Source organism: Rhea americana, unplaced genomic scaffold (genome assembly GCF_003343005.1).
Source record: "Rhea americana isolate MKP2758 unplaced genomic scaffold, rheAme1 scaffold_6, whole genome shotgun sequence".
Classification (NCBI taxonomy): Eukaryota; Metazoa; Chordata; class Aves; order Rheiformes; family Rheidae; genus Rhea; species Rhea americana.
In genome coordinates, this window is record NW_028186756.1 from 3,798,083 (window position 1) to 3,812,577 (window position 14,495).

The 14,495-nt window shown below is 34.9% G+C and overlaps 1 protein-coding gene across 1 annotated transcript in view; it reads left to right on the forward strand.

Annotated features, from left to right (window-relative positions):
* The window catches only part of CUL4B (cullin 4B), a 23,975-nt gene extending 9,878 nt beyond the window's left edge, over positions 1 to 14,097 (forward strand). Inside the window, exons 5-20 of the mRNA XM_085319788.1 lie at positions 85 to 158; positions 1,290 to 1,452; positions 1,551 to 1,640; positions 1,942 to 2,024; positions 3,177 to 3,244; positions 4,381 to 4,499; positions 5,324 to 5,516; positions 6,594 to 6,698; positions 7,010 to 7,120; positions 7,855 to 7,940; positions 8,779 to 8,886; positions 9,132 to 9,245; positions 10,170 to 10,275; positions 10,350 to 10,522; positions 11,100 to 11,252; positions 12,436 to 14,097. Coding sequence (XP_085175914.1) covers positions 85 to 158; positions 1,290 to 1,452; positions 1,551 to 1,640; positions 1,942 to 2,024; positions 3,177 to 3,244; positions 4,381 to 4,499; positions 5,324 to 5,516; positions 6,594 to 6,698; positions 7,010 to 7,120; positions 7,855 to 7,940; positions 8,779 to 8,886; positions 9,132 to 9,245; positions 10,170 to 10,275; positions 10,350 to 10,522; positions 11,100 to 11,252; positions 12,436 to 12,531 — 1,842 coding nt within the window. The 3' untranslated portion in view covers positions 12,532 to 14,097. The remainder of the gene's footprint in view (positions 1 to 84; positions 159 to 1,289; positions 1,453 to 1,550; positions 1,641 to 1,941; positions 2,025 to 3,176; positions 3,245 to 4,380; positions 4,500 to 5,323; positions 5,517 to 6,593; positions 6,699 to 7,009; positions 7,121 to 7,854; positions 7,941 to 8,778; positions 8,887 to 9,131; positions 9,246 to 10,169; positions 10,276 to 10,349; positions 10,523 to 11,099; positions 11,253 to 12,435) is intronic.
* The last annotated feature ends 398 nt before the right edge of the window (positions 14,098 to 14,495 follow it).

Below are 14,495 nucleotides of genomic sequence, written 5' to 3' on the forward strand. Positions count from 1 at the left end.
TTTTTTTTGGTGTTGTCAAGCACAAGTTGTGTTGCTCTTCAGTTTCAGGAGTAAAATGATTTTGACTTTTCCTTCTCACAACAGATCATGATTAGAAGTATCTTTTTGTTCTTGGATCGAACTTACGTACTTCAGAATTCAATGCTGCCATCTATTTGGTAAGGACATGAAAGATAAAAGTGAGAGGGGAATGTTTACATTAGCCTATACTATCTTTCTTTGTTTATATTTGTGTGTGTTTATCCATGTGTGTGTGTATCCATATGTGTGTACACATACACACACACACATATAAATATAAAATAAATATATAAATTTAAAAATTTTTCTAATGACCAGTGAATTAGATGTTGAATACATGGCTGTATGTGGCAAAAGGATATTGTATTTTTAATCTGCTTTTAATCTACTTGCTATGAATTGCAGGATTCTTTTAGTATAGCTGTGATTACACATTTCAGCAAGTAGTTATCAGCCACCAGTTTGCACAATAAAAGGAAGGGCCATGTTCAACAACTGAAGCATCAGGGTTTGGCTTGAATGTACCTAGTTATTGAATGTTCTTTGAATATATTTGAAAGGGGGGAAAAATACTTCAAATCAGAGGAAGATATTCCTATTTGGACTCTCTCTAATACTTTAATAATTAGCAAATGTCCTACAGTGTTCTTACCACATAGCATTTGGCCCTTCACTGGAGGGTAAACTACCTGTGTTACTTTGTTTGCCACAGATTGAAGGAGTGGTGAATGGAAGGCCTGGCTTTTCAAAAAGTGTCCAGCACCCAACAATTTCAAGTTCATGGAAGGTTTCAACTCGAATGCTCAAAGCAGAGATACTAGTCTTTCAATTTACTGAATTCTTTAAAACTCTAGGAGAATTAGAGATTAGAAAGTGATGAAAGAAAAGGAGTATAGTTGAATAGCTTAAACATGGAATTGGGATCCAAGATATTATTTTCTATTCCTAGCGTAGGCTGCTGTTCATTCAGTTTCAGTCATCTAGCCAACCAGGTGAAAAATAAAACTACTGCAAAAATTAGGTGAATATTTAGGAAAAATGTATGTGTTGGTGCTTAAAAATCTGTGGTTTAATATTGACACTTTGTCAGGGTTTACTTTAGTGTGTGTGTGTTGATTTGTCTTGCAAATTATTTGGCAGCAGAGGTGAATTTGAGGAATGCATGTATTTATTGGGTTCTCCATTTGATCTAGATCAAATGTTGTCAATAAGATCGCTTGGGGTTGATTCTTATGCAATTTATTGAAGAGACTTTATTTTCTTTCTAGGGATATGGGGCTAGAATTATTCAGGACTCATATAATTAGTGACCAGAAGGTTCAGAACAAAACTATTGATGGCATTCTTCTGCTGATTGAGAGGGAAAGAAATGGTGAGGCTATTGACAGGAGTTTACTGCGAAGCCTTCTAAGCATGCTTTCTGACTTGCAGGCAAGTAAATTGTTTCGCTTGCAAACAAATAAACAATTTGGATTCGTATTTAGAGCTCTATAAGCTTTACTTGAATTGCTATCATGTTATTTTCTTAGATTTATCAAGATTCTTTCGAACATAGATTCTTGGAAGAGACTAACCGTTTGTATGCAGCAGAGGGACAGAGGCTTATGCAGGAACGAGAGGTATTTTGAATGTTTAACAATATTTGTTATGCTTAGTAATAAAACATCTCTCACAGAGAGGAACTATTCTGCTGCTTTATCCAGAATATTAGCCTTACTAACTAATTCCTGTGTGCTGGTCAATTATATGACTTTGTAGTACTTTAGGAAAGCAAATTCAAATGCACTTATCTTCATGGTGTTAGTGCTTTCTGCTTAAAACTGGAGCTGCTTCTGTGGTCAAACCAGTATTGTCCATATTTTTTTTGTTCCTTTTGATTTTTTTTTTTTTTAACATACAAAAGTACTTTGACGTTTTCAGGTTCCAGAATATCTTCATCATGTCAACAAGCGCTTGGAAGAAGAAGCAGACAGGATAATCACTTATTTAGATCAGAGCACACAGTAAGTGCAATTTCTCATTGCTTTATATCTTTAACTGTTTGGCTCTATTTATGTTGAGAGCCCTCTAGTAGCTGCAATTTATTTCAGTTATTGATTGACCATCAAATGCTTCTTTCCCACAGTAAAGCACTGTCTTGGTTCACAACTTATTCTTATATTCTTATAAACTTCTACCTATTTTGACAGAGTTGGGCATTTTGTTGGAGAAATACAGGTTGCCACCCCTAGTCCAAACATCTCTCTCTTGCTAAAATGCAAATGATCAGCTGCATCTCTTTCCTACCTGGAAAAGAGAAGAGCAGGAATAGAGAATTCTCAAGTAAAAGGTTCTGAATATTTACATAAGAATATTTACATATTCTTAGTGGAGTGTAGGGAGTTATTGGATACTGTCAGTCTTCAATCCTTGCTACTTAAAGGCAGGATTTTCTCAAATAGAATCAGGTAGAATTCATGACTTGAAGGGTAGGAAAAGTTTCTCCTAATGTAAAGCCACAGCAGTCGTGGCTGAGAGAAAAAGCACATCAGTAACGTAACACAACTCTTTGAACAAGTGGTAGCAATTTCTTAAAGAGCAGATACAGAGGATCTCTCAGAGGGGAAGCTGGTTTATTGCTATCTTCTTACATTTTGATTTCCTTCCTCCTTCAGCTATTAAAAACTTTTGGCTTGTTTAGTGGCTTCCTTCTTCCACACCATCATTAGTGACCAACTCCCATTTTGTTTTGATATCTCTTGGGTCAGTAAGCTTTTTCTCCATTTTTTTTCCCTCCCCTCCCCCTCCTTTTTTTCCTTCCCTCCTGGCTTTGTCTCCCAAAATATGAATCTCCTCTCACAAGGCAGGAGAGGGTATATTCTTTGACAAACTTTTTGCACAATTTCTTCTCTGATGGAATCACTGTCCAACTGCTTTGAGGTCATGTGCAACAGGTTTGATGCGTGAATTAAATCCTCAGACAGCAAACATTTAAAATAAAAAGGTTGCTTACTGGGGAGAAAAAAGTATAAATATGTATATATTAATTTTAGGTCCGTGGCCACAGATAACTAGAACCCTCCCAATGTCAAGTGTAGTTAATGTAATCTCAGAAAAGGATTTAAAACTGTCAATAATGGAGAAAGGAAAAGTAATTCTAAACATTTTTTCTATAGGAAGCCACTAATTGCTACTGTAGAAAAGCAACTTCTAGGTGAACATTTAACAGCCATTCTTCAGAAAGGTAATCTTTCTTCTTTATAGAAATGTTTCTAATTACTGCTTCGGGGCTTTCAATTCCTGTGCTGAAAAGAAAGTGACAGATTCAGGTGCTGGGGGAGGACACAAGCTACATCATTCTTTAAAGCCCTTTGCCACTCAGTTCATGAAATAGCACTGACCGTTTTGCAAGAGGGCAAGTGCAGATCTCCTTGTCAGAGGTAAGGAGCCACAACAATATCTTCAGATACATAGCAAAACAAACGAAAAATTAGAAAAAGTAGAATAAGAATATCTGAATTGAATGTGCTAAATAGCATTTTGAAGAACAGAGGCAAGGGAGTAGCTTTGAATTATGGATGTACTAGAAAGAGGAAACTTCAATTACTTGCTGCTTGTAAAATGCAACTTGTTTAAAACTTAGTACGAGTCAAGCAATAAAGTATGTTGCTTTAGCTCTGCGATTGTCTGTGGAGTCAAGTGACTCTTTGTTGCTCTAAGTGGTAGTCTGGAGATAAATATGGATGCAGCAAAAATGGAAAAATAAGAAAATGATCAAGTTCTTACTAGCCAGATTCTGAATGAAACAGGTGTGTGAGCATCTCCATGTACACCTGTAACAGACTCTTTCTATTTACTGAGAGAAGTATCAAGTTAGCAATATTTACCCATCTACTTTCTTAGAACCTTACTGTGGAACATCAGGCCTTCTTTGCCAAAAACCTAAACATGAAGATATTTCTTGGCTGCTTGAACCTGCTTGCTTTTAAACATCTGCAAAGTTTATTTTCCAGCTGGAATTGAGAGTCAGACCTCTGTCTTGCCAAGGAACGTTTCTTACTGATGAACAGGGCATAGAATTCTCAAATCTTAAGGGAAGGGTGAAGTAAAAGTAAGCGAAGGTGTTGTGATAAGTCTGTTATATGAAGTGTGTGTAGCCCAATATATCCAGTCTAGTAACAGAAAGCTATTAAGGTTTGAGCTAGTTCAAATAGCCATTCTATGTTTCATTGTTGTCTTTCAGATATATTGGATAACTTTCAAAAAAATCTAATTGCTTGATTAAAAAATACTAGCTTTGAGGAGGTCCCTTACTGTACTAATATGCTGTATTCTGTTTGGATTACTGTATAAGTTCTACTGAAATTCTCTCATTTGCAGGTTTAAACCATCTTCTTGATGAAAATCGAATTCAAGACCTCTCTCTTCTGTATCAGTTGTTCAGCCGAGTGAGAGGTGGAGTGCAAGTTCTCTTGCAACACTGGATTGAATACATAAAGGTACTGTTTCTGAGACTCTTGAACAGGTATCCCTATATTAAGATAATCTCTAGACAGTGTATTGCATTTTTCTATGTGCTGAAGACTATTTCTTGCTTATAATCATAATATTTAATAGGCAGGCTTTGAAACTGTATTAGTAAAAGTACAATAACTGTTCTAATCATATTGAAGAAAGTACTGGATTTCATGGAAATATATTTGGAAGTCCTATCTTGCTTGTAGCTGGTTGTGGGGAACAACCGGATTTCTTCCATAGATTTTTACTGGTAATGGGAGAACATTTCTGACATCTCCCTGTTAAAATTTCTTGTCAGAACAAGTGGTAGCTTAGGCTTCAGTCACCAAACAATTGAAGTTCAAAGAACGCCTGAATATCAGTTAAGACCTTTCATTTTATTATTCAGTGAAAATGTTATAAGTATTATTGTTGTGAAGAAGTGCTTTCTAATGTCATGAGATTAGTGTTAGATAAAATTTGCTTTACTGGGAGCTTTACTTGTGTAAAACCTGAAGATATAGATACTTTAAAAGGACACATTAATCCTGCCACACGTAAATTTATTTCTTCTGACAGAAGTTCTCAATTTGTTCAGATATTGACAGATTGGTTTTGAATCAAAACATTAGGTCTAGTATTATCTCTAGCTCTGATTATATAGCAAACACTTTATAATGCATTTATTTCTGTTTTATTAGTAGAAAAAATATGAGATTTTTACTAATAAGACTTGAAAAAGATAATTTAGGCTTTTAGAAGTCTTGTCATTTTAATTCATTATTTTGAGGTGATGGAAGATTGGTTTTGTTTTGTTTTTTTGCAGGCATTTGGTAGCACAATAGTAATTAATCCAGAAAAAGACAAAACGATGGTCCAAGAACTACTTGATTTTAAAGATAAAGTTGACCATATTATTGATGTTTGCTTCCTCAAGAATGAGAAGTTTGTAAACGCCATGAAAGAAGCATTTGAAACATTCATTAACAAAAGACCAAATAAGCCAGCTGAGCTCATAGGTATTTTTCTTGTTTCTTCCCATATGAGAATTAGGGTGGGGGACAGGCAGTAATGGCTGATGCAGCTTAAACAGATAAGATATGATGTTGTATATTAAGACATTATACTTAATGCATCAGCAAACTGGGACTGACTGTGCTCTTATTATGCATGTGAATTATTTGATAGGACACCATTAAAAATCATGAACGACCTCTGTTCACCAGTTCACGGCCAGTGCTAAAGAATAGTGAAAAATATTAGCACTAAGATATTGCAGCAGTTAGCCGGTGTCTAATTGTGAGATGACACACAGGAGAATATTTCTAATAATTCGATTTTCAGGAGCTTACATAACAGCTGTGCTGCTATAAGGGGATCCAGACAATCATTTGTTTTTACATATAAAAACAACGAGCAATAAGGATACACTACCCATAATCTCTATCATGTTATGGGAACAGAGCCTTTGTAGTTTGCAAAGAACATTGTTTACAGATTTGTGTGTTTTATGTGGCACACTGCACTTCTGAACACCTTAATTGTTTCCCTACACAGTGAATAACACCTGTTTTGCTATCTATTGTGGTGTTCAGGGTGTGGAGTGATGCTTTTTGCTCTCCCTTTTTAAATGAATTCACTAACTGTAATGTGTTTACCAAACCACTTGAAATTAAAACAAACTGTAACCTGCTGGAGAAATTGGGCAGTATATTAAGTTCAGTTAACTAAGTTTTTCTTATTTTTCTTCTAGATAACTTTTTTATTATAATCATGTCAATCAATAATAAAACTGACTTTTTATTTTGACATGATAATATAGATTTTTTTTTTAACATTAGGTACATTAATAAAGCTAAACTGCTATAACTGCTTACTCTGAAGGGGACATTAGGCTATAGCGTTTTTCTAATTTTACATCATCTATGAACATATATCAAACTAGCTGTGGTCAAACTGATTTGACAGTAACTTCAGGATTCTTTACATTTCTGAAGGATCTATAATGGTAGGTTTAAAAACAAATAAAAAATTAAATTGCCATTTCATTTGACAATAAGCGAATATTAAAATTTTTATTCCTTTACAATTTTTAGCTAAATATGTAGATTCAAAGCTTCGTGCAGGCAACAAAGAAGCTACTGATGAAGAACTTGAAAAAATGCTGGATAAAATCATGATCATATTTAGATTCATATATGGTAAGTGTTTTTTTTTTTTTAACTGGGAACAGTTGTTTAATCAATAACAAAGGTATTTTGAAATCATTTTTGCAATTGGTCTGCATTTTTAAGAATTCATACTCTGTCTACAGAGTCTGCTGGTAGTGGTGTGCTTTTTAACTAGTATGCATGTTAGAATCAACAAAAACCTGACTCAGCCTATTGAAATCTTAATTTGAAAGTTCTTGTTACCTTTACTGAGCTTTGAATTGCGCCTTTTGTAGGCAATATTTCTTTAACAGTTAAAGAAGATCTATGTGATCATCATCATCAGCTCTGATCTCTTACAGGAAAAGATGTGTTTGAGGCCTTTTATAAAAAAGATCTAGCAAAGAGGCTACTAGTTGGGAAAAGTGCATCAGTAGACGCTGAAAAATCTATGCTTTCCAAACTCAAACATGGTAAATATCTATACTTCTAGTTTGCTTTTTTAAAAAAAGATTAGTTTAACTGGACTTCTCAGAAATGCTGTTTCTTTTGTTCTGTTCCTAAGAGGGCAAGAGTCTTTGTGTGCAAGTCTTGAATGACTGGTGTACTTGGGAAGCTTTTAGTTTAGTAATTACAGTAATAATAGGCAAAAATCTTTAGCTTTAAGTTCAGTTTGGAATAGAGTTGAGGTGCTTCTGCAGAATAAGTTGGTATGTTCAGAGAACTTGATCACTTTTTCCTCTTGTCACTTACTGTGTATGAGATCTGAAACATGAAACTGCCAGCTAGCAGTCTTCTAGTTTGGTCTTCATTGCTCCATAGTATGGAGTCTTTGGGTGATAAGAATTTCTAGAACTTGACCTTGATTGATCATCAAGAGACAAGGCTTGCTAGGAAACTGATTGTAATTAGAATTACTGTCTGAGTGACAGGTTGCCAGTGGAGTCTGATGATGTTTGAACAGTTATGCTTGTGTGGAAAAACACTGTATTGCCAAAATAGGTACCAAATTAAGACATATTTCCCCACCACCCCCCTTTTTAATGCACTTACTCTCTCTCTTAATTGGAATTTAGTTTTTTTAAAGAATACTTGCTGAAATAGGTTTTCTTGCAACAAAGTGCATTCTGGTATTTAGAATAATGACTCTCTGGTGTTGAAAATAAGCAAGATTTAACTTTTAGCAATGAAATTTCCTCTCTCATAGAATGTGGAGCTGCTTTCACCAGCAAACTTGAAGGAATGTTTAAGGATATGGAGCTTTCAAAAGACATAATGATACAATTCAAACAGGTATTGCTGGAAAGCCTGCCATGGCTCCTTCTTTGCTTTGTTTTTTGAATGAATTATTCTCAAAATATATGTCTAATATGAGGGTGCAGGATATATTTAATTGTCAATATTTCTATTGTAATTGAGTTAAATTCCTTTTGAATTACTCCTGTGTGTAATGCTCTGTCACTACAGAGAAAAGGTCTTTGTAGGTGATTGCTTTCAAAGGGAGTGGACAAAAGCGCAATTAGGAAAACAGCTACTGCTGAAAATCAGTGGGAGTTGATTACCTAATTCCTGTCTGTGCCTTACTGTATTTATTAATAGTTTTCCTGAACTGCAAAGTAGAAAACCTGGAGCAAGGAGCTGCTTCTTTTAATAATAATAGTATAAAGGTATTAAGGTAAAGGAAAAATCATAAAACATTTTAGCACTACTTTATTCTGCTGGGACTGGCTTTTAAGTTCAGTGGTTTGGCCAACCAGTGATGCTAGAAGAATGCTTCTCCTCATTATTTCTGGCAGTTACTTAATGTTTTGAATACAAGCAAAGTTTAACTTCCTTTTTTTTTCATTCACACATCACATCTTATTAGGTACATCTTCACATCAGCCTGCTAGAACACTACTTCTGCTGGTAGACTTTTCCTGTAATGTGCCTTTAAGACCATCTGAAAGGCACTTTCTCTGACCCTAATTTTCTTCCATCTAACTTTAGTTTAGATAGCAAAGACATCATATGATCATTTATTTGCTGTGCAGGTAGCATTCATAATGCTTGGGTTTTTCTACTAGCTTATCAGCTGAAATAAGTTTAACAAACATTGCTTTATTGCAATTTACTTTGCTTCTTTCTGCAGTATATGCAAAATCAGAATGTACCTGGAAACATTGAACTCACAGTGAATATACTGACTATGGGTTATTGGCCAACCTATGTGCCTATGGAGGTCCATTTGCCCCCAGAGGTAATGAATATACACGCATAGTATATCCAGTGTTTGCATATCAGTAATGCATCTCAATATCAACTAGCAACTTGCTTTTTAAATATAGATATATGCATATAATCTTTAGGAAGAAGTATACATCTTTATGTAGCGTTTACTTCCTTTTCTTGCATTTCCCTTTATTTTTCTAAGCCTTTATTTAAGGCTTATTTATTGTAAGAGAGGGAGGCATGCTTTTGAAGTATAATTTGTTTTGTTTTTAGATGGTAAAACTGCAGGAGATTTTCAAGACCTTTTACTTAGGAAAACACAGTGGTAGGAAACTTCAGTGGCAGTCAACACTAGGACACTGTGTACTAAAAGCAGAATTTAAAGAGGTAAGTGTTTTGCTTCTCTTTTATTCATGTTACTTTGTCAGTTCCAAGTTTCTGGGTTGCATCTTAAGGATAGTTAGAAAAGCTTTTTTTGTTATAGAAAGCTTAGCACTGTTTTTGCATTTACTCTTAACATATGACTTCTTGCTATCATCTCTGGATATGGTAGTTTCTGAAATGTGTGTTAAGGTAAAAGAAGCATCTGGTTTCTGTATTGGAAAGAAAGAAATTGTTGATTACTGCTTAGGGAAAATATCTTGCGGGTGTGGTTCCATATTAAAAATGACACTAACTTTTTTTTTATACTAAAAATTGGACCTTGTTCCATAGATGACCTTGCTTCATTTGACAACATCAAGCATGTTTACTATGGGCTCTTTGCTACTTAAAGGAAAGTTTTGGGTTGTACAAGAATATAACTGTTTTTAGAGGGCTTTCAATTACTCCACTTCAATATTTGTTCACGGACACAAGTATATTTCAAGGGAAAAAAACTCTCAGAATAGAAATACTTACCTGCATTTTCCAGAAAAATGTTAATGATAAAAACAAGTATTATCAAAACTGGTTATTTCAAAGATCCTTTAGTTCCTTATACTGTGTTTTAAAAATAATGCTTATCTTAATCTTTGGATTAAACCTGTTTCAAACTGTAGTTTTAAGCACTCAGTGCATTTGAGATTGAGTGTTGATGCATATCTCAGTGAGTTTTGTCAGTGGATGTGATAGTCTAGCCTTCTGATCTCTAATTTACTGTGCATTTCGCTGTTAACACGAGATGACCAGTAATTTTTATTCTTTCATATTCCCAAATGAATAAAATAGCAATCACTTTCTCCAAGTGATTTCCTCTCCCTCCATCCCCTCTCACCCCCACCCCCCAAAAAAAGAAGCCTAAGTGATGTCTGCTTATTTTCTCTGTGACAGGGCAAGAAAGAACTTCAGGTCTCCTTGTTCCAGACGCTGGTGCTGCTCATGTTTAATGAAGGAGAAGAGTTCAGTTTAGAGGAGATAAAGCAAGCCACTGGGATAGGTTGGTACTGAAAACAGCCAACTACTTCCAAATGCTCTGAACTCCAAATACTAAACAACTTGTTTCTGCTTTAGAGGATGGAGAGCTGAGAAGAACACTTCAATCTCTGGCTTGTGGCAAAGCCAGAGTACTGACTAAAAGTCCCAAAGGAAAAGATGTGGAAGATGGTGATAAATTCACATGCAATGATGACTTTAGACACAAGCTTTTCAGGATAAAGATCAACCAAATTCAGATGAAAGAAACGGTATATTCTTTTTAATCATTTGGTTTCTAGAACCTTGGGTCAAGTTTCTGCTGCCCACTCATTTACAAATATTTTTTTCCACTCAGTTGTAACATTTATATTGGTATCTTCATAAAGGATACTTTCAATGATAGCATAGACATGACAGAGGGGGATTTAAATGTGAGTTGACATATTAACTTAGATTCCAGTGGTTCTACATCTCTCTAAATAAGCTTCATTAACAGAAATTCTAAGTAGTAAATGTTCTGATGCTTGATTGTTACGTGGAACTTTACAAAATGGTCTGTAAACATAGCAACAAGTTCAAGTGAATTTTCTCTTAATATCTTGCACAGATGATACCTGCAACAATTGTTAATCTATTAACAGCTATCCGATATAAAATCTGTGCAGAGTTTAATCCCTTGCCTAACTTTTATTTTGATAGACCATAGGTCTTCATACTCGTGAAGAATTTAAACCAAGTATTTGACAATTCCCAAAATCTTAGCATCTATGCTACGAACAATTCTTTGAATAAAAATTGATTTGACAGTTCTGTTTTCTTAAAAACTTTCCTAAACAAATTCTCCAGGTAGAGGAACAGGCAAGCACTACAGAGAGAGTATTCCAGGACCGGCAATACCAGATTGACGCTGCAATTGTGCGAATCATGAAGATGCGCAAGACATTGAGTCATAACTTGCTTGTGTCAGAGGTTTACAACCAGCTTAAATTCCCAGTAAAGGTGGAGTACTGTTTTTTTTTTTTTTTTTTTCCCTTGTTCTAAAAATGTAATACTTCTTTTTAAGGTTCCCTTGCCTGTCCCCAGTTAAACAGTGTTTCTGTCTGTAACCTGAATCTTTTTACTGTTAGGAAGGGCAAATACTCCCTTTGAGGAATTTTTTGCATTGATTTATCTGAATGTTACCTCAAGCTTTTAGTAAGTTCATAAAACCTATTACCAAATGTTTTCAGAATTGGACGTCTGTTGTTAGTAGTAGCTATGAAGCTAACCCTCTTTGTTTGCATATTGCCTTAAACTGTTCTTGCATTTCGTAAGTGCTCTGGCAATGCATTCTTGTGGGGGAGGTGGAAATAGTTCAGATAAGTCATGTAGAAGTGTTTTTGATTCTAACTGCTTGGTTGACACTTCTTATAATTGAGTAAACAATAAATGTACAGTAGTTTTTTTGGACAGATTATATTAATATGGGGAGTGAAAAGCAGATATTGGTGAATGTCACTAAGCCAATGCAGCTCACATTTCTGATATAAATAGCTTGGTTCTATGTATACTTGGAAATAGATTTTCAAATGGACAGTGGTGTATGCACTTGTTTTGAGTTTAAATATACTGTGCTTTCTATCAGTGGAAAAAATAAAAGGTATTGCTATTTAATTCTATTTTGTTACCACATTAAAAGTCTGCAGACTTGTAAGTACTGCATAAGCTGCAGTTGGGCATGTAGGGTAATTTAACAGGTAATTTAAATATTTTTTTTTCACTCTTTAACATGCAGCATTTTTAAAGTTTTTCACTCAACAAAATCATAGGGTACCCAAGCTACTGCAAAATGTATCAAGATAAAATTTTTGTATCAAGAATTACATCAATACTTGTATCAAGATAAAATTTTACTAGATAAAAGTGAGAAACACTTCGGCCTGTAACATAAATTCTAGTTTTCAAAATAGCATTAAATTTGAAAGGGAGCAAATATTTTTCAGTGCTGTAAAAGGATTATGGTAGCTGCAGGTGACAAGCTAATTTTGTGGCTTTCTCTTCAGTCAATTATTCATAGTATTTAGATTGCTTCCTGTTTCCTCAGTCATCTTGAACAATGTGGATGTTTGGGTTATATGGAAAGGAAGAATTGAGGATTATTGAAAGCAAAATAATAATACTGAAAATCTGCTTTATTTTACAGCCTGCTGACCTTAAGAAGAGAATAGAATCTTTAATTGACAGGGACTACATGGAAAGAGATAAAGAGAACCCAAATCAATACAACTATATTGCATAAACATATGTTGGCCTTTGTTTTACTGCACACTTGGTGTCATACGCAATTGCCAGTGGATAAACTAGCCTGTTGATCCCATTAATTGACTTTTTATACTACCGATGACTGAATGAAAGCAGTGTAATGGAAAAGTATAGTAGAGTGGACTTCTTTCAGTGGTTAACATGCCCATTTAAAGAGTACTATTTACATTTTACGAAGAATGCTGTTGAACTCTTTGCATGTTATTTAGTAAGATGTGCAGAAGGCTGCAAGAAAGTACCTGGTCTTCGTGATTCCATTTGTCTCTGGGTCTGAAGAGGAGTCCCTTGATATATGACAGATGTCTTTCACACCTTTAAACAGAAACAGAAGGTTAATTAATATAAGAAAATAGCCTTTAAAATGCTTAAACTGCATGCAAACTTTTAATTTACTGTACAGAATGCATTTCAGTTAGCAACATACCATTGGTTTGGTGGATACCCACACTTGGATTTTTCCTTTGAGGGTGGGAAAATGGGGAATAAGCTGAGCTATACTTATGATCTGATGGAATATATTCTTAGTCACAATTAAAACAAAATTGTACCAATATAAAATGATGTATAAAGTTTGCAGTGTGGGCATATATATTATATATACAAACACCATTCTTACATAACTGTTACAACAAAACAGGTTCAGGTTTATATTTATATGGCTTGCCTATAAAACTTAGTGTTCACTTTGGGAAATTTAAGCATAAAAGAGCCATAATGGAAAAAGTGACTTTTTTTTTTCCACCAGTCATGGGTAGGAGGCTTTCACCTCTTGGCAGCAATACTCTACAAAGAGAATCTATTTAAAGATATTTATGAAAAGCCACACTGTTCTTTTGGTAAAGCTATAAGAACAAAAATTACAAATGGATTTTAATACTTGTTTTGCTTTGCTTTGCAACATTCTAAACTTGAACTAACCTCAAGGTTTAGACAGGGCAGCTTTTAATAAGACTGCCCTGCTTTGGATTGCTTTAACTTAAAGCTTTAAGAACTCAGCCCTAGATGTGGCAGGCCTCCTAGAACCCAGACACCTACCTCTCATATAGAAAGATAGTTAAGTATTGCTACGAGGCATCTAGAAGCTATTTCCTTAGATGACCAGAGAGCATTCCTTGCATCTTTATAAAACATGGGAGAATAAGTCACTTGAATGCAGAGCTTTGTTTCGATGGAATGAATTTTTATTGCTATAGTAGTGTCTGTCCAGAATATTTGGGGGGGGAGGGGGGCAGAAGAGAAGAAAAAGTGTCAGCAGAAAATGTAACTCCTCCATGAAACTGTTCTTCCTTACCCAGCTAAGCTTTAGACCTACCATCAGCTGTGTTGCAGAGCACAATGAAAACCTCATCCTCTTTCAGGCACTGATAGTCCTGGAGAATACCAGATATTTCTTGAAAGCAAGATGTTATTTTTTTGTTCAAAGGCAATGTAACTTAACTCCTTACAATCTATAACTTTTATCACTGTGATCCCATATTCAGGGGGGTGTGTGTGTGTTAGGGGGAGAGAGTGTGTGTGTATATTTATATATATATATATATATATATATATATATATATATATATAGTATCTGACACATCCCATCCCTACTGCTTTTTTGGTCCACTGTTTAATTCCATATTTTCTCCAGCTGTGTTTCTTTTTCCCAAGCTCTTCTATATACAGTCCTCAGTTGACAGATGAAGCAGATGTTTTCTTCTTACTAAATTAATTGTTGCCAACCTCTACTAACTGTCATATACAGCTCATGAAACAATCTGCAGAAAATCTACCTATTCCTTGACACTATTGCAGCATAATCACTGGTAGACATCCAGGAACACCCTTGCCTCTGTAAGAAAAATGCTACCAATAGAATTTGAGTAAGAAACTTGGACACTGCTCCTGCAAACAGAGGCAGATCTTTAAGGATTAGTTCAAATAGAGATCCACTAGGGAGGA